The sequence below is a fragment of the Tenrec ecaudatus genome, chromosome 13, assembly GCF_050624435.1.
Source record: "Tenrec ecaudatus isolate mTenEca1 chromosome 13, mTenEca1.hap1, whole genome shotgun sequence".
In the NCBI taxonomy this organism is placed as follows: Eukaryota; Metazoa; Chordata; class Mammalia; order Afrosoricida; family Tenrecidae; genus Tenrec; species Tenrec ecaudatus.
The window spans coordinates 33,661,024-33,681,691 of record NC_134542.1 but is presented as its reverse complement, the minus strand read 5'-3'; the positions used below and the strand labels follow the sequence as shown (position 1 = coordinate 33,681,691).

Here is a 20,668-nt window from a genome sequence, read left to right as displayed (position 1 = left end):
GAAATTGTGTCCAAATTCATCCAGTGGATTCTGTGTGCTGTACTCTTCTGGGGCCCTCCATTGGTATAAACAAAAACAAGCAAACTTCTTTCCAGGTGTAAAAGCCTTGGTGTGACTATAACTGAGAGCCTCTTAGTGCTTCCCCCCACCCCTTTCCACCCAGACCACTGCTTTGTATCCTCCATTGAAGATCTTTCTAATAAAACTGATAAAGTCTTTATTTGAAAAGATGTGCAGTCAACTACTCCAGGGTTCATACTTGGAAGGAAGTCCCTGCTACACACTAAGGGAAGAGTGAGCAATTCTGTTTATCCAATTCACAATTATCTCTTGCTGAACTCGTTTTTAGAGATCCAGTTTGTTAACTATCTTAGATACATTCAACTCACACACTGTCATTGAGGCAATTCCAACTGGTAAGGACCATATAGCACAGAGTAAAACTTCCCCCTGTGGGTTTCTAAGACTGTAACCATTTATAGGAGTAGGAAGCTACAGCTTTCTCCTCTGTCTCTAGACAAGGGGGCTTCAAACACTCATGGAAAATTCCATGATCTTTCGACTCAATTTCCCCACCGACTTTTTGAAACTCCCTTGCACATAGGAAACCTAGACAGTGGAGAACACAAGACAGGCAAATAAAAGGATGCTTTTGAATTATGTTGACAACGAATGTTGACTATTTCATGGCCCACCAGAAGAACAAACAAATTACTTTTAGAAAAAGAAACCAGGAGCTTTCCCTTCCTTGGAAGGGGAGACAGTGAAGATGGAGTTGGGCCAGGCTACCTTTTGTTCTGTTCACCCTGAGTCACTACTGCTTCCACAGCAACTAGCAGCAAGGTTGAACTTCCAGTCTCTATGAGTAGAAGCAAAATCTAGCACTGCTTTCCTTCTGATGTGAGGCTAAGACATCTGCCTTCCTGGCTGCTTTGTGATGGGGGACTCTGGGAACCTGCCCCACCCACCCAACAGACACACACCAACACACACACACACACACACACACACACATCAGTTTTAGCTATCCCCTCAATGCACAAGGCAACCATTGGGCTGAGCATCCAACGCATTACTTCTCAGAACACCGATGTAAATGCACAGAAACAACCACATGTATTCAGTGCTCATAGCCCATCTTGGCTTTTGCCATTCTTCCAATGCCTTTGCCCAGGAATACGGGACGACCGCTACTGCAACCAAAACATGCTACATAGAAATGCATGAACTGAGAACTCTGCTAGGGGTGAGATTTGAAGTTTTATGACAGTGATTGTCTAAAATTTTCCCTTTTGTGGCTGGAATTAAACATGACTATTTTGTTTTTTCAAACAGAAAGATACAATGTCTCTCATTAGGGAAAGAAAGAAAAATCTTGAGAAAAACTCTCCCCATCTCCAAATGCACATTCAAAACAAAACAAAACATTCCACCGCCCCATCCCCCACCCCAAGAGAAATAGACGTGTCTTGTTGATCATTTTGAAGACCTTAGGTAGCTGGTCTTCCTTTGGCAATCCTTTCAAATTCAGAGGTTGGTAGTTTTTTCGTGGCTTTCTTTTTTTTTTCCGTGGCTTTCTTATGACATACTGTTTGAATTGAATATTTTACAGGGTAAAATGCATTTTACATCTACTGACTTTGCTCATTTAAACTTCATTTTCTGTCTTGAAAACAATAACTTAATATTGATATAATACATATATCTAACTGGAAGAGTGATTTAAATGAAAACAACACACTGTAGGCAAGATGACAGTCCCCATGGAGTATATGATACTGCTTCCAAGTGATCTTTCTTACTTGAATATACTGATGTTGAGGGCAGAATATATCCCATAGGAACTTTGAAATACGAAGTAAAATTTAAAATGAGAAGCAATTGTTGCTAAAGAAAAATATGTCATGGATCAGGTAAATTCTTTAAGGGATCTTCACTAGAAGGAATGAATTTTAAAATCCTTGTTATTCTCTAGAAAATTAATTAGCCAGGCTTGTGCCTAATAAAAAGTACTTGATGATGATGAAATTTAATGAAAGAAAAATGCCTGACATAGCTAATTGCAAATGCATGCACTCAGAATATGAAATAGACATAATTTAAGTAATTCGATTCTCATGTGCCTGGGAAATCTGGTCCACTCTCACTGAAAGACGCAGAATTTTATCATCTGAACCATTTAGTGCTGGGTGGAAAAGTGAATTTTAGCTAATGTCAGCGATGCCAATATTTACAAAGGACTCCAATGTGATTTATTGACAAGTTCACGCTGCAGAGGCACTGCCAGCCCTCCACGTCTGGGAGCGTGCTGCTTGGGCTGGGTTTCAGCATCAGTAAGACGGAACCTTCAGCAGCAGCCAAGCTACTTAACAGTGGTCCAGTTGGGTTCCCAGGGTGAGCACTTTCCACCGGCCTCTCTGCTGGTATCTATAAATCATGTGGCCGATCTATAATTAATGAATTCAAAGGGAGATAAAAGGGACAGCTTTTTAAGGAGCACTAATGTTAAATGATTTCTTCAAGTCTCTATTTTTTCTTAAAATTGATCATGTTTCCTACCAGTGGAGGAACCCTGAGGCTCATGACACCCAGCCAGTGTCTCTCAGAAGTTTAGGGCTCTGACCGGAGGGCTGCAGGCCCCGGGAGGTCAATGGCACCTGGAAACGCCTCGCCTGGTAGAAGCAAACCACAAATTATCTCACGCCACTGATTTTTAACCAATCCCTTTCTTTACAAAAACATTTTTTTTAAGCTGGAAAGGTTAGTAGTGGCTAATTCATATAATAAAGGTTGTGGTGTGTGGATCTCGGCAGCAGTAACTGTTTTATAAAGGACAGGCTCTCGCACAACTTTGATCGTCTCACCAGGCCCCCTGTGCCATTGCTTTCCTTGCCGGTTGTTATGATTTGGCATTTTTATTTCATGCAAGGGCATACAAACAGGAGGTAATTCCGGCCTGCTGAATATAATGTTGGAGCCCTACATGGTTGTCGAGGTCTATTTTGGACTCCATGATGATCTCAGTGGGCTTGCAGAAATAGGGATCGGTTTTGCTCAGCAAAAAGAAAGTTATCATTGACAAAATTGATATACCATTATGGACGGGCTTTGGCGCTGAAAATAGCACCGCTACCCGGCCAAGCTGCTTCCATCGTCACTGTGGGTACATGAACGTGTCCGCATCGGCTGAGCTCACGCGTGGGGCAGAGACTTGTTCTAGCAACTCTGCACTGGGCCCACTTTTCTAGTGACCTCATTTCCAGTAATCTCAACAAAAACAGGGGAACGGCTCATATGGCTAAAGAGGAACGAAAGGAAGCCAAAAGAGAAATAAAACTAAACAAGCAAGAAAGCCACCACATTCGGGTAGTAGTCATCCTTTTAATACGTGCACCCAGGCGCTGAGGTTCTCGTTTGTTTGTGAACCGTTTATGAATTATGCCTTTAAAACACATTGAATATCAATTTTGCAGGCCAAAGTAGATGAAAAGGGAAGAATGCAGCAGGAGGTGGGCAGCGATCGAAGGAGAGTGAAATAGAAGAGGACAGAAACTTGAGAAAGGGAGGCTGGGAATGGGAGGCCCACCTAGAGGCCAGCAAAGACTTGTGAGGGCCCTGGGGCGGGGTTTCTGAAGCGATTCTGCCAGTAAACTTGATTACGTCAAGAGTAGAGGTGGCAGGATGCTTATGTATGCCACCTTGTACACTGTTGGAAAAGAGCCCTGGTGAGAGGGGAGACTGGGCCCTGGGCTGACCCCTCAAAGTTCAGCAGCTCAAGCCTGCCAGCCACGGCCCAGCAGCAAGGCGAGATGGCCCGCTCCCTGCGTGATTTATAGCCTCTTACAGCCTTACAAATCCTATAGGATCCCTGTCCATTGAAATCCATTTGAAGGCAGTAAATTATGCACAGGGCTGCTTCCGACATTTATGGAAAGATTTCATTATCTGTATGTTCCAGTTTCCCATGAATCCCTTGAAGTCTCCTTGTATGTTTGGATGTTTTTAAAAAGGACCCCTCCGCTATCCAGAACTCCCATCTTGGGAGAATCGCTGAGTAAAGAGAACGTTGCAGAGACGTCACTGATTTGTGACAGACAAGTGACCAGAGACGCCTAAGAGGACCGCGAACATGGATAAGCAAAGTTTAAATTGTGGAAGAGCTGAACAAGTGGACATGTGGTCAGTCCACAGAAAGTAACCACGCTTACCTTTAGAAACATAAATGTTCTCTGAAAATATGCAGCCATATCCAGACCAGGATGCCATGAGCTAGTTTCTCCTCGTTAGAGTTTGCAAATGAAACAATTTATGTATTGTAGCCAAATTTAGATTCAGGGCACCTGAGCAAAAGAGTTAAGTAACTCAATTCAGCAAGTACTTCTTGACCTTCAACAGAGTTTCAGAAAAACTTAAAACGACTTTATAATAAATGAAATTATGCAACAGCTCTACTACACTAGAAGAAGCTGCAAAGACCATGGGTGTTGAGATGCTGGGGTGGTTCATTGTGTCTGTGGGTGAGAGGAACCTGGAAGCAAAGCCAGCTGCTGAGTCTGGCTTTGAAGGATAAGTAGCTATTCAACAGGTTCACAGTAATCCAAAAGATACTGGGGGTGGAGAGATTATTGGAGTATAGTTCAATAATGTGCTAGGTTCAAATGTGCTAGGACCTTCGATTTAAACATCTTGCTAGCATAGATACTCCTTAAAAGAATTTACATGATTCTCGGCTTCTTAACATTCCTCTCTCCTTTTTAGATTAATTTGTGTGTTAAAATCATGGTTCTTTCTTTCCCCTTCAATGCATTTGTTTTTTAAATGTAGTAAAAGTATTTTGATCTGAATGCAAAATTATTTTCCAGGGTAGGTGTTTTTGGTGTGTGTTGCTTTTGCTTTGCAAAATGACGGTAGACAAATATAGTTGTGAGATTATGTAAAGCCTGGAGGAGGATTTATGGAAGACAATCTTTGTCTTCTATCGGGTGTCACCTTGCCTGGAGTCCCACACCACTCCAGGCAAATTCCACTCTTCAATCTAAAGCCAGGCTGTAGCGCTTATAGTCTAGGTGTTGATAATAACCCAGGAGGCTTTGAGGAGGGCTCTGTGAGAAACATGCAGTCAGGAGCCAACATATGGTCACGATTAATCCTCTCAACACCGTGGCCTGATGGGGACTAGCCTTGGGCCACAGCCAGGCACCACTGGGAAAGCCAGCCCACTTCCCCATGCTTATCGCACGGTTGTGTAGAAGACTGCTCTTTGCCTTGGCCCAACCCCCACCCCCTGCCCTAAGTTCATTAACATTTTAGAAGTAAATGGACATTGCAGATAATCGGCGCGATAGTTGGATGGTACCAGGAAAGGTCACTAATCATTATGGCAGAAGGCGTACTCAGGCATCATTACAAGTGCAGGAGATGAACCATGGGGCCAGCAAGTCAGTCCCAATTCTTCATGAGTCTCTATAGAGCAGAACAAAATACCGCCTGGTGCCCTGCCGCGCTCACTGTTGCTCTCTCTGAGCCCATTGCTAAAGTTTCCGTGTCAATCCATCTATTTGGGGATATTCCTCTGTTTTACTGACCCTCTACCCACCAGGATATTCTTCTTCAGGGACTGCTCCCCCCTGAAAACCTGTCCCAAGTACAGGAGACAAACTCGCCATTCTCTCTTCTGAGGATCATTCCTGCTGTACAGGCTTTGCTTTTCTTCTGGCTGACCATGACATACGCAATATTCTTTGCCAACACCCTAGTTCAAAGGAATCTTCTCCCAGGCTTCCTCATTCATTGCCCACGTTTCACAGACATATGCTTAAAGACCGCAGAGGTCATGGGATGATATCAAGAATATCATACATGAAGAGAGCGATTCAGAACACAGGAAAGGAACAAAACACTAGAAAGGGGTCAGCCGGGCTTTTAAAGATGCTTTTGAATGTAAAATAGTGGATGAATGGAAGAAACGCTGATGCTAAAGAGCTGCTCAGAAAATTTCAAAAGACCACTTGAGATGATAAAGTATTATAATAAAAAAAAGGAAAGACCTAAAGTTAGAAAACCGATAGAAAAAAAAAAAAAAGAAAAGAAAACCAATAGAAAAGAGCACGTTTGCCATTCCACAGATGGAAAGAACTGTTAGCCTTGAACTGAAATACTGAAGGATTCTGTGGACAAACTGCTGAATGCTGTAGGAAGTATCAAACGAATATGGAAGGGCCAGACAGGTGAACTGTACAAAATAGAATCGGTCAATATTCAACAGTTCCAAGAGGTCAAAGGGGGGTGTGGGTCACTGACTCGCCGACAAAACCTGAAAATGTATGAACAGTTTTATGTTTGAGTGAAGCAATGGATTTCAGTCCAGGGTGAGTCTAACCTCCTGGGGGCACTTACCAAAGTCTGAAGACACGCTTGCTGGTCATCGCACCTGGGTTGGGGACAGTGGTGCACGCCTGGGTTGGGGACAGTGCTAACTTCCAGGGAGGAAGAGAGTCCCGAGAATTGTACAGTGTCCATGGCAGCTCCTAGCAGCAAAGGATGATCGAGCCCAAACCTGACTCTCTGGAGGAGCCCTGAGGTCAGGGTTGGTCTCCTGTACAAATTATTAAAGGGGTCTGAGATTGCAGGGAGGTTAATAATCATCAGCAAAGTGATTAAGAGGATGGATTCCAGAATGGCACAGCACTGGGTCACAGCTGCTTTTAGAAATATAACAACAATTCGCTTCCATCCCTGAATGTCAAATGCTGACTTTATTAGATAGGGGTCTCAGTGCCAGATAGGGTTGTCCTAAGGCCTCAATTGCTGACTGCACACACAGTGTTTCTTGCAATGGGCTTCCCAGAGAAGAAACAGGAAATAAGTACTGTTATTAATAAACATAGTGCTTTTAATCACCACGAGCACACACACTGTAGAAACCACATGGCATCATGGATCGCAGAGATAAGTAAACATGGACCCTTTGGCTCCAGCCTCGGCCACACCACTTAATTTCTGCTCACCTCCATGTTTACATCTCTTAAATGATAGTAGTATTTATTTCACGGGGTTCTTTAAAGAAATCAATGGAAGAATGCAGTCTAAATATCTGCTCAAAGCCTAGCATAGGTTAAGTGTTCTGTAAAAGGAAGATGATGTAGTACTCAAACATCTTGTCTCCTAGTCTATTCCCCAGTAGACTGCTTTGGAATCAGGTTAGATTTAACGAGACTTGAAGTCCCCCCAGGGAAAAGACCTAATTCTTGTACCAGTTTTTATTTGTCTCAAAGTGACAGGGAGGTGTTTCTTTTTATATTTCCTCATTCTGTTCTCCTTTTGAAAATGTTTTTCTTCTTTATTGGGAACTACCTTTACCCCTTCCTAGCTTTGAAAGCGTTTGCTATGGACAGTTCTAGAGGTGAGGAACATAAGTTGGGGTCTTTTTATTTAACTGATACAAGGTAGGAAGGAAATGAATATAAATATTTTTAACCAATTGAACCATGACCCAAGATTTTAATGAAGAGAGTAAGCATCCTAGACTTATAGAGTAACACTCCTAGATTGAATTTACTATGAAAAATAAGTGGGTGGGAATTAGTCTTCTCATGTGTAAGCATTTCCGTGAACATGATATTAACATGAAATAAAAGGCTACTTTCTAGCTCATAACGCTTCTAAAGCACAAAGAATATTACAAGTTTGAGGAATAATTGATGACCTTGGATGATGAACTCTTTGTTGTTTTTGTTTCATGTTACACCAGCAAGCGTCAAAAACATACAGGTAGGTACATATAGCTAGGTACCCAAAACCACAGTCTCTGCCACAGAGTGCATTGCAAATTAGAACGACCCTACAGGTCAGGCAGAACTGCCCCTGAGGGTTTCCAAGACGATAATTCTTTAGGGAAATAAGAAGCCTCATCTTTCTCTCAGAGTAGCTTGTGGGTTTGAACTGCTGACCTTGAAGTTAGCAGTCCATTGCCTAACCACCATGCCACCAGGGCTCCTATAGCTAGGTAGGTGGACTGTTCCCTTGCTCGACCGTGCATCCTTGCTCTGCAATCTCATGGCACAGTCATCTCGTACAGATGACTCTTCTACCATGTCTATAGCTGATGAGGGGACTCCATTTCAATGTGTCTTGCAAGACAGGTTTGGATTCCATTTATACCTTCTGGGTTTGAAGGCCTTTCTTAAAATGTGACCCCTTGGAGGTTTAGTCATTGTCATCTCTGTAGAAGACGGAATTACCCAACGAACAGAATATTGTGGACGTTAGGGCGTGAACGCTTCCATTCCAGCTCTGACCTTAACTAGCCAAGCAAACCCTAATGTGTGGCAAGTGTCTTCTCCTAATAGGCATTCGATACATGGCTTCCCATCCTCTCCATTTCTCTGAGCCTTATTATTCATCTGTAAACAGAAGAAGGCGGATGAGATGACCTCTGTGGACCCTTCCGGCTTTAAATCCTACGATTATATTCTGTTAGGACAGCATGGTGCTTACTGGCACCACCATTAATGGGATCACCCATCATTTATCTTAGGAGGGAGAGTACGCACCAACAGCCACAGACCAGCCAAGCCTGAAAATGAAAGTGTGTGGATTTTTATCATGCCCACAACTCTCTAGTGACACTGTGATGAATACGAATGTCTTCGGAACAAGCCTTTTAGTTGCCCTGGGCTGGCTCAGCTTGCCTTTTAGTTTGGAACTTGCATACAGCAAACATGATGCAGTTCAATGTAATTTTGCATGCCTGAAATGTCGAGCTTACAAATGGATAATAAGTTTATATGGAATAGGTGTGACCAAGAGATTATTTTTCCAAAAATAAAATGTTATTCTCATATCTCTTACCTCTCATCTGCCTCTTTACTCTGGCGATCTTGCCCCATACTTCACAAAAGATCCCTAGGCGCTCACCAGATGGGATCGCTCTCAGAGTCCATTCTCTGTCTCTAGTTATCATTGTTGTTAGGTATCGTCGAGTCAGTTCCGGCTCATAATGACCCTCTGCACAACAAAGTGGACCACTGCCAGGTCCCGTGCCATCCTCACAATTGTTCTTATGTCGGAGCCACTGTGTGAATCCATTTTGCCAAGGCCCGTCCTCTTTTTCAATCCCCCTCTACTGTAACAAGCATGATGTCTTCCTCCAGGGGCTGGTTTCTGTTGTTATCCATCAACTTCCGTGTTTATCTTATTACTATTATTATTTTAGAGGTTAAGGTGTCCTGCCAAGCCTAAGCCTCGACATGTCCTCACTCTAGCTCTTATTTCCTATCAACAATCCTCCGACCTTGAGCCAACACTTCCTCCTCTTCGGAAGACTCCCGTCACTCTCCATTCAAGCTTAAAGCGGTATCTCAAGACCCTCCCGACCACCTCCTGGAGATTCAGTCCCCAACAGACTAATGTCTTGAGCTGTATCTCACGTCCCAGGACTAAACCACCAAGTCTCTTGTACTTCCACCTTCCTTGTGCTGCCTTAATCTTCTTCTTCCTGGGGCCTCACTCAAAATTGGATAACAGAAATTAAGAGATTCTATCCCCTTCCCCCCTTTGTTGGCCTTTCCAGTAAATCTCATTTCCAGGCTTGCTCTACATTAGGGTAAAGGTTAAGTGAAGTGGGGAAACAAGAGGAACGGGCTGCAGGGACTGGGGGTGGGGAGAGGAGGAGGATGCAGCCCGTGGAGGCATTGCCTTCAACGTGTACATCTCTCGATCTGACCCTCCTCAACTGCTGCGCCATCTCACTTTCTTCACCAGGAGGGCTCGGGCCCCTTTGTTTAGCATCTGCACTGCAATGTAGCAAATGCCTTCTGCCGCAGACGCCATATGCAGCGCATCTCCGCGAGGACCTTGCAACACTCTCACCGCTCTCTGCCTTCCCTGCTGTCCCCACGGCAACTCCCTCTGTCCATCTGCTGCTGCATTCCCCCGAGTGGATCGCCTTGGCCGCAGGACTGCACTCCCGGAGCTCTGTGCTCGGCTTCTATTGTTCACTGGATGTCTGGCTTTCTCATTCCGTAGGCGGCTTCTTCTCCCCTCCCTTCTTCTGTTTCTCCATTCCGCTAATTTGGACCTGGATCCCAGATATTACTCATTGAAAAAGCGATCTATGTTCCTCTGCTGTTGCAGTCGGGTGCGATTGCCATATCGAGGGATCACAAATGGTCTGTCGTCAGGAAAACCAAACTTGTGTCAGGTTTGCCGCTGACTTCCTTCCGTGGCTTCTGGCACATCATACGACCTGCCATCAGTGGACTCAGTTTCCTTCTCTGTCAACCACTGGAGAGGGCTCTCAGAGAAATACACACTCTGGAAAGGTCCATGTTCGTACACGTCCACTCCTGCCTCGGCTGAGTGCCTTGGTGGCAGCAGTGCCATTACAATCCCATTGCCACCCATCTCTCAGAGCAAGGACCTTGACCTTAGTGTCACATGATCCTGGGCGTGGACTCCGTCGGACTGTCCCTGTTTTAAGTGACCATCTTCCCAGGAGGCCTGGGGCGGAAATGCTCTACAGCCCACCCTTGGTGTTCTTCTGTAGGCAGAGCTGACAACCCAGTTTCCTAGCTAGAGTCCTAGCAAGACTCGGCTTATGAGAGACATGGACTGAGGTGGCAAGTGCTAATCCTTTTGATCGGAGTTCTGTCCGTCTCTAAGATGCCGGGCTCCTAGGGCTTGGTGATAGGCGGTGTTTCCTGAAGATGTTCCTCAGGCGGAGCCTCCCAATACAGACCCCTCTGTCAACTATTTCTGCCAGGAGACACCAGACCCATTGGCTCGCAGTTCTTTTGCAGACTAGCAACTTCCTGGTTGTGGTAAAGAAACGTGCCTGAGAGGGTGCAGATGTTTCCCCTCCTCAGCACTCCTCAATAGAGCTAGCTATTACATGTAGGAGCCACATGACTGCTGCCAGGCAAGCTACACATGTAAGCATGACATCTCTGCCCCCCAAGTGCAAACTCCTTTTCAAGGACTATGGTCACCTGCCTGCACGGCCCTCCTCCCTTGAACCAGCACTGTTGTCTGCCCCAGAGCAAACGGGGGCTTAGCAAAGTAGAGTAGATTGGCATGCTGGCCAAGGACTGAGGGAAGAGGCATGAGGCAAATGGCTAGGTTTTTACAGCTCTGGACTCTAGCTTTCCAAAGTGCCTTTCACGCACTCCATGACAGTGAGCATTGTGACTGCTTGATAAGCCCCGGAGCCTTCTGGTGCTGCTGGACCGATACCATTCCTCATCGCAATGTTTTTGGGGGGCTGGGGGAGGGTACCCTTCTCTTCTCTTTTTTTAAAACTTGGACTTTGCTGTGAATCGGCCTCATGCCATCACCAAGCTTCTCTCTGTTGACGATTGTTTTTCTCGCCTCTGTCTTAGGACGGCCGCCTGCGAGTGAACGACCAGCTGGTTGCAGTGAATGGGGAGTCTCTTTTGGGAAAGTCCAACCACGAAGCTATGGAAACGCTTAGGCGATCGATGTCCATGGAAGGAAACATACGAGGGATGATCCAGTTGGTGATTCTGAGGAGGCCGGAGAGACCCACGGAGGTGATGTAACCCTGATTTCCCCCAGCAAGATGTCCAACTGGGCACTGACTCTGCAACCACCCATCAACCCTAGTGATGGTTGGAGCGAGGATCCTACTGATCTTATGATTCAGAGACGAGGCTCCAGAAGAGCCTCGGGTAGATTTATGCGAGGAACAGGTGTTGCAGATTTTAAGTAGATATGCAATAGATAAAAATGTGCATATAAAGTAAGTCATTTATCAAGTGGAATTGTTTCTCCCAGTTATTGTGTTGATGTCATTTTAAATTCCCCCCCATATAAATTCCTGGAGAGCTGGATTTAGTCATAAACAAGTTTGTATGCCTTTGGCTAATGTGCTAAGAGCGTCCATGCTTCTGGAAGTTCCTAATCAAATGTATACCTTGTTTAATGTTCACTGCGGAGTTCACTATCATGCAGTCCAGCTGCTCCTCCATACTCCACACACGGGTAACCGAGAGCTGGTGTTTAACTCACTTACATGTCACACATTCTGCCAGCTACTCGCTTGATGTTATTAAAGACATGGGAGTCTGATGTTTGAAATCTTTGATGATGGTTTTTTGGAGAGATATTTTAAATGTAAGGAATAGTTCACTCATATGTGAAATGCGTCATTAAAAAATCCCTATAATAGCCTTATATCATTCACTTATATACTGAATTGTTCCATATTCCTAAAATATTTTATCTTATTTCTGAAGGATGATTACAAAATACTCATAATATTTATTTCAGGTGAAGATGAGAAGATCAAGTGAGTATAAAAAAAAGTTCAGCAAAGCACCTATTATACAAAGATATTCGCAAGGAACAAGTGACGCTTGCATGATGCAGCACGATAAAACTTCAGATGCAATCATATGACGCACATACTAATATAAACTATTTTCTTTAATAATTTTAATTTTAAAACTTCAAAATGCAAATATTACATGAAGCAACAGTGAAAGTGGTTAAAACCTTGAGTGCTGGAGTTTTGGTTTAGCCAGTTTGGACTGCATCCCTTCTGCTTCGTGGTGACCTGCTGTGCGTTAGACTGGCACCCTGTAGGAGGGAGATGGCCCCAGGCCTCCTTCCCAGGCACCTGAGGGACTCTACCTTCTCACCTTTGGGTCACCAGCCAAGTGTGTTAGATGCGTACTACCCTTGGGAAGGTTTTCATTTGTTGGGTTAAAATGTCCGCTTTGCCATTCCTTGTCATGTAACCACATACATGCACACAGAGTTGCGTTGTCAATACTCCCAGGTGGCAGGGATTACTGTCTGTTAGATGACGTATTTCTTTAGGCTGACTCTCTTTACCCAACATGATGTCCTTATCTCAAACACTGGTCTTCCCTGTTGGCAAGTCCACCATAGGTCGACTGAAGTGTCTCCATCCTCGTTTCTAAGGGCAGTCTAGCTGTGCTCCTCACAGCACACAGAGACAACAAATCCCTTCTGAATGCATCCTTCAAAGTTGAAGCTGAGACCTGCTTCATCCCAGAGGGTAAACGTAACTGGAGGAATTATATATAACCCACGCCTCATTTTATTATTATATTAGCACCTATCGGAAGGAAGGAACTGTACCTTTAGAATCATCTGTACATAACCTTGTGGATGTTAAATAAATGTAAATTGGCCAATTACGGGAGACTATATATAACAATGGAATGTAGTTTTCAACATTTGCTTCTGCTTAAGTGACAGAGCGTCTGCCATGAATATTTAATGGACTTTGTTTAAGCACATAGCTGCTTTGCTTAAGCACAGAGCCCTGATTATTGCTCCCTACCTGGGGAGAATGGGTGCCTGTCTAGTGGAATTTTTACTCCAGTCCCCAGACTTCCTTCTGGGTTTGGAATTTGAGGTGTGAAAGGTAGCCCGTGGGCCCCGGAGGCCTCCCTTTGCTGCATCTGCATCTTGGAGCTCCCTAAGAGTTCTCTGAACAGAAGCATCTCAGCTGACAGCGAAGTCCAGGCCTCAGGGAAACCACGGCTCTCCCGTACTGTACACGTGCAGATAACAAAGGGGAAAATGAGGAAGATGGTTCTTAAACGGACTTCCCCTTCCTCTCCTCCTCCCTCATTTCATTTCTCCCCGAGGTCTGGTAGACTTTGGCACATCCATCGGGACATTTCATAGTTGGAGTCTCCGTTACTGTAGGGATGTTGATTTGAATGATCTCATCCTGGAATAGAGTGACAGTTTCTCTGTTGCTAGAAACTACTGAGCATACACTTCTCGGGGTGGCCTCAGGAGTGTCATAGCGTGGAGTTCACTGGAGGATCAATCAGGAATATGAAATGGGACACAAAGCACTCTTGATGAACGCATTTAAACAAGATCCACTTTGACTTTCCCTAATGTTTACATGCTTTCCGTGGGGGCCGGGCAGGCACTTGACTCTCAGCTATTGAGACTCTCTGTGGTACCCATGAAGATTAAAGAGCATTTTCTTCTTATAAAGACAGGAGCTTATCTTTATTAAAATGGGGCCAGGGTGGGGACACTGCAGCGTTGGATCTCCCAAATCTGTGTTGCACTGTGGCGAAGCATGTGTCGTGTGCTCACGTTTGGGGTGTATTCTCGCGTGGAAGAGCATTCACGCTCAGGTATGACAGAAATAAAAGCCCTCGGAACCTGGAAAGCGGTCTCTGCTCCGCTCAGACTTCCAGGCAAATCAATTTGTTCAGTTTGGCAAGGGTACCAAAAAGGGTTACTTGAACATTATACTGATATGAAAAATTGAAGAAGCTACTTAAGAAAAGCCACCCCAAAATTTATTTCCACATTACTCAGGTGTACAAGATACGCAAACAGTTTTGATGAGGACCTTGTGGGGGAAACATAATGAGCCTTTGATTGAATCAGAATAATTTTAAATAGAAACATTTTTTTTCTCTTCAAAGGATGAGCTTGAGGTTCAATTGTAATTCCATTTGAGACTAGAGACTCAGTATTTAAAAAAATGGGTTATGACCTGGTTTGTTTTTCCCCCCTTCTTCTCTCTCTTCCCCAAAATATGTTCCTCCCTGCTGCAGCGCCTGCAGTCGCAGAATATGTTTAAAAATCCATTATATTTTTTATTGGCTGAGACACTAATGGAGGGCTCCCTGACAGCTCTATTTTACAGGCTGAATACTTTAATTAGGCTGGTTACTGATCGGTTGTTGGGATATTGATTGTGTCATTTATCAAAGGGCTGGGAAAGCAGAATTTGTTGTTGTTGTTGTTGTTGTTAACCCAAAGCACAGGACTATGCAAAGCAAATCCTACTTTTCCTGCCTACCGGACTCCAGTTTTTATTTAGGAAAAGTGGTGGTCTACTTTGGACTAGGCTTCCTTCGGTTGGCAATATAGAGGCATTGGGTGTGGAGAGCGTATTCTAAGCCTTGACACAAAGCCCAAAGACCCTTAGCTGCTGAAGAACACCCTAATGATTAAAAATGAGTAAATCGAATGTCTAACGAGCAGGGCACTGAGTTCTTGTACCCGAAAGGGTATCTCTAGTGTGTTGATGGCACCTGAGTCAGTCTGGGGAGACTAGAGAAACAAAATTCAGAAACACTCATTTTATAAGAGAGCTTTATATAAAGGGTAATTGTACATTAAACATCCCAACCCAGTCCAGTCCAAATCCATAAGTCCCACATTAGCCCGTACATCTGACATTGATCTACAAAATCCTCCTCCATCTCACAAAACACACGTAGTGATGCCGACTGCCGGAAGTAAGCCAAATCAGTGAGCATGGAAGCATCTCAGAGCTGGCAGGGGTCTCCACACTCCTGCTCCAGCACCCAGGGCTGCATTGGGGTAGGTCCATGTGGCTTCTCCTCAGGGATGTCTTGCAGGAAGTGAGCCTTACCAGCTGAGGCAAAGAACTGGCTAAGGCCGCCACACCCTGGTCCGACCATCAGAGAGCAAGAGACCCGAGAACTAGAAAGGCGAGGCTCACCGAGCCATTTATCCCTCCGCCCTTCACTTAACCCCACGTGTGTTCATTGGCCAGGTTGGCACCAGAAACCTTAACTATCACAGTATCCAATGCGTTCATCCCAAGGAGAGTAGTTTGAGCGTCAACTCGGTGTTTCTATGTGTGGCCTTCCCAGGTCACAATTGATTCAAGGGAACAGCCTTGAGATGACATCCAAATGAACACCTGCTTGAATTCAGGTCAGGAGACAAGCAAGAGTAAAACCCAGATGCAAGATATGATCATCCCGCGTAGGCGCTGAACACCTCTCCAACACCTGTGGAACATGGCTGACATGGGTGTGATTTTAGAGACAGCAATTTGAAGTAAGCCGTGAAATGGCACGCAGGCTGTCAGAATCCCATTAGGAGGGGGGAAGAAGGCAATCTCAGGAGAACCACTGTGTAGGGATGTGGCTGGCTGTAACTGTTGGCCAGAAGAACCAGTGTCTGCAGGGGACACCGGCATGGCACTGCCTGGCCAAACCGCTTGGGTTCTGACTTGTCTTCGAGCACGTGCACTTAGTAAGCAGGAGAGACAGCAAGAAGCGGAGCCATATGGTTGGCAGAGAACTCCGTGGCATCTAGCGCCTTCTTGAGATGACACTGCCACAGGCTGTCTTCCCAGATGGTAGGAAACATGAAAGAAGCCAGTTAGTTGTCAGTGGAGAAAGAATAACAAAATTAATCTCCTTTTGTGCTGGGGATCCTCACTCCCAATCGTAGGACCCCATTGTCAGGTTTGTTTTGTTTTTACCAATTCCTGATTCAAAGATGTTTAACCAATCGGGCCATTTTGATTTTTCACAGATGCAGCCTTACATGCAATAGATTCTTGAAATCGTCTCTTCATAAACACATCATGCATTAGCTCTGCTTCAATTGACCAAACAGGAGCATTAGTCTTTTTTTAAAAAGTGAATGTGATTTTTATTTCCATCCCATAGGAGCCTGCAGAATGCTTTGAGAACTGTCACAACACTGTAGCCACCTCCAGGAGAAATGACAATAGCTCACTGCATCCATTTGGCACTTCCAGTCCACAAGACAAATGGCGAGGTAAGAGCCTGTATATCCCCTCTGCTGCAAATGGAGTGTGAACACACAAAAGCATCTTTTTATGAAAAGGAGCACAACAAAACAGAAGAAGGGGGAAAACGGAATAAAAAGCAGTTAATTAGACTAAGTGCAGACTTTGTTAGTCTGAGCCATGAACATTGAGAGAGAGGTGGGAGAGCTGACTCAGAAGTTGTGAATCAGATTCCTGGCACCTCCCCCAGTGAAAGCAACAGTTTCTGTGCTTGCTGCCCCAAACAGAGGGTGTCTGGGAAACAAACAAACCTTGCCTAGAGAAGCAAGGATGGCAAACCGTTGTTTTTCTTGAAGCTCTTTTCACAATGGACGTTACCAAATATAAACAACTATTCAACTTGAAAGCTACAGGCATTAAACCATAAAATGGCCAGAACATGATTGAGAGATTTCTGCTTGACTCTCACAGGAGCGTGGCACATACCATGAACTGAGACCATTATGTGACGGTGGGAATGTTCTGGTTCTTTGACTGGCTACACCTACTTTCCCTTATTTTCTGGTCCGGATCAAACTTCTTGTAGAGCTGTAGAGGCATAAAACCTGTGATCTTTTCCCCGTGTTTTGCTTTCCTTATTTCCAGAAATGTTTCTACTTATCACCCAGAAAATGGTTTCATTTTTCTTTGTTGCTTTAAAAAATATTTAATTTTTTAATTATAAAAGTAATGTATATATTCATTGTAGGAAATTTAAAGGAAGGCAAGGCGAAGAAAATGAAACATGACTTCTACCTAGGAGCCTGGTGGAGTAATAGGTTGGTTATACATTGGGGTACTAACCACAACATCAGCAGTTCAAAACCACCAGCAGCCCCGAGAGAGAAAGATGAAGATTTCTACTCCCACATAGGCAATTATCCTCTATCCTATAAGGTCAACATGAGTCAGAATCCACTTGATAGCAGTGAGTTTGGGTTTTTTTTGATTGGTGCTTTTACCTATTAAAGATACTCATCAACATCATTTTAACATATTATCTTGCTAATCTTTTCCTTTATATAAATAAGTTCTGTGAGATTGGAAATACACTGTGTATGTTGCTTATGAAACCACTTTTTTAAATTGATAGCACATCAAACACTTCTTACTATGTCATTTTTTATTTTATAGAATCACTTCCAATGGACATACAATTTTCTACTGAAGGCATTATATATTATGCGGTAAATTCCTTGCCTTTTAGACTAAGACGTTTTTTAGGGTCTCCCTGGGGGCAGATCCTAAACTCTGTGATTACTCCAGCACAACAGACGTGAAGATATGAGGTTACTCTGTCTCTAAATCAGGTAGTCATAACCAGGATTATTTCCCCTCCAGATCTCTCTACGTTAGCAACAGTTCTTGCTGTTCATAGAGGAAGTAATTCTGTTAAATATTATGCTATACCAGTTTCACACAAACTAGAAGTGGGTAGTGATTTTATTCCCATTGCCTGGATGAAGAAATAGAGGTCAGGGAGAACAAATCATGTCCTCAAGGGCTTATACTTGATAGCTACTGAGCCTGAATCCATCATGTTTCTCTGTCTAGAATCCGCCTACTAAGCCATCTCCTGAGTGAATCCTGGGAAATTATTGAAACCTGTTCACTTTGCATGGAGACTAGTCATTATTAAAAGTTGACTTATATGTAGATAAAGCAACGCACAGTATATTTCTCTCCTATTCTAGTGAAATTAATTCCTTGGACAGAACTAAATCTCCCCGAGACCTTAAGTCATATTAGCAAGCATCTAGTGAAGAATGAACACGCTCGCTAAAGAACAGTGGGGTGTCTCACCATCACGTCTCTGCTAGATGATCAGAAGCATTGGCATTGGTATGAAAATATCTGGCCTTTATGTAAATTGATTGGTATTTAATTCTCAAGCAGCATGTGGCCCAGGGACAATCCAAGTTCAGGGATTTATTCCTAATCACACAGTGACTCTCCTGGGAACACGGGGCCAGTAACTACCGACCTGGCTCCATTTTTTAATACCTGGAAAACATTGAAGCTGCGGTAATGGTGACATGTTTTAAGGGCACATCGAAATCCTCAAGGAAATGAGGTAATGCCTCTAGAAGGGAGAGCAAAGGCTAAGACAATGAACTTTTGCAGCTAGGGCAACATAAAGTATAAGGATATACCCAGAATTTTATTTGCAACTTCAGTGTATTTTTTGTATCTCTGCTGATAACCAAGGTCACAAGGGGCCACAGACCACTGGCTGGAGAGTTGTTCTGTTCGTTTCCTCCTCCATAGACACAGACCCTGGCAGGACTCCTTTGTACTAATGGGCAGAAAATGCCACGTGGACCACTTCTAACTAGACTTCTCCTTCATTTCCTCCATCATCTCCGTTTTCTAAGTTAAACCCATTGCCGGCTGGTCACGAATATACTCATGTTTTCGTGTCCTAACGTTGCTGACAGGTCACGAGTTCACTCTGGTTTGCACTTACATTCCTTTATGTAGTTTGTAAGCCTGAGCGCAGTCTAGATCTTTCTAGGAGCCAGCTGCACGGCATAGTTTTTTCTTGATATAGGAAAAGTGTTAACACGGAAAATCCAATTCTTTCAAGAATTTAGTCACCTACGCATGGGGAAAAAAAACAAACAAACCCCAAAGGCAATGAAAATCCCTTGTTATTATGTCTTATGAATCTGTGATACGACACCAACTCGTAAGAATCAGGACTATCAAGGCAAGTCTCCCATCCGTGTTCATCTGTCAGAGGTCTCAAAAACTCCTCAGCAGCAGGTCTAGCCTGGCCCTTGAGAGTAGAACTGCCACATTCCAAGGTGGTAAGTCTTTCCAGGAGGGGAAAGCCTGGTCTTGCTCCTGCCGAGCACATGGAGGATTTCAGCAGTTGACCTGACAGTTGGCAGCCCAACACATGACCAAAGACGAAGTTTTCTTTTCTCAATAAGCCTGTGGATATAGACACAAAGAAGTCAGCTCAGAATTTTAAAATGTGGTGCTTAGAAAAAGTACCACAGTCATTCCTCTCTTTTTCTTTCTTTCTTTTTTTTTTTTTTGGCTTTTTAGTAACAGCTTTGAAGAATCAGAGTTTCAGGTCCAGGACTTAAAATGCGTGTGCTACTTAGACCCTGCCAGCCGAAGCCTGGCTGAATGTCACTCACCCTTACCCGTTCTTCAAAGACCTCCGGCACAAAGCAGTATCAGCCAGACAGCATTTAATGTCTCGTAAGGAAAGGGACTGTTATGGCCAAACAAAAAACATGAACCTTTTCTTCCCCTCCCCCTCTTTCTGTGGTTTGTATATTTAAAAATCCAATGTTGATATGCCGTGTTCTAGCTATTTTTATAGTAATAGTACATACCACCCAGAGTTCCCGAGACATGTATGCCTGTGTGTGTATTTAATTTCTGTCAAGCTGTTACACAGAAAAGGCAGTTTTAGAAGTAACATTTATAGAAACCATAATGCCAGAAGATCCACATTTGTGCTGGAGAATTGTTAGCCATGCAGCCATAGAGGAAGCCTGGTGCTCCACGGGGCTATGGAGGGTGCGGGTCATGTCCCAGGGGGTGGCTATAAAATCCAATTCCCATCTGAATGGGAACGAAGCACACCAACGCTGTGTTTTTCTGAAGAGTCTCCCTAGGACATCAAACCCTGGGCCGAGTGACAGACAGCCTTAGAGCCTGGTGCTTCATTATGGCTCCTGTGCTTGGTTTCCATCTTCCCTTCTCAGCTCTTCTCCTACTTCCCCGCCCAGTCTGCCTAGGTCCATTTCAGCCCCTACCACCACCTTCCGTCTGCGCCCCCACCACCCACCCAGGACAGCCCCACCAAGGACTTCATACACCGCCCAAATCAAGTATTTCATTTGTGACTAATACCTAGTCCCACAAGATCCATGTTCCTTGGGGTCCTTTGAAAAGGCTTAGAGTGGAACAGTTCTTAATGCTTATCCCCCAGGAGCCTGCCCCTTAGCTGCATGGACCTGCCCCTTAGCTGCAGGGCAGGCACTGCTCTGGAGCAGTGATCAGTGATTGAATTATACTCTTTAGTTTGACTTATCGGTATTGAACCCCTCCTTGGGCAGGGTCTGC

General features: G+C 44.3%; 1 protein-coding gene across 1 annotated transcript in view; it reads left to right on the top strand.

Annotated features, from left to right (window-relative positions):
* Window positions 1-20,668, top strand: part of PARD3B (par-3 family cell polarity regulator beta) — a 1,162,664-nt gene that overhangs the window by 664,252 nt on the left and 477,744 nt on the right. The window contains exons 12-13 of the mRNA XM_075530369.1: window positions 11,379-11,549; window positions 16,461-16,572. Coding sequence (XP_075386484.1) covers window positions 11,379-11,549; window positions 16,461-16,572 — 283 coding nt within the window. The remainder of the gene's footprint in view (window positions 1-11,378; window positions 11,550-16,460; window positions 16,573-20,668) is intronic.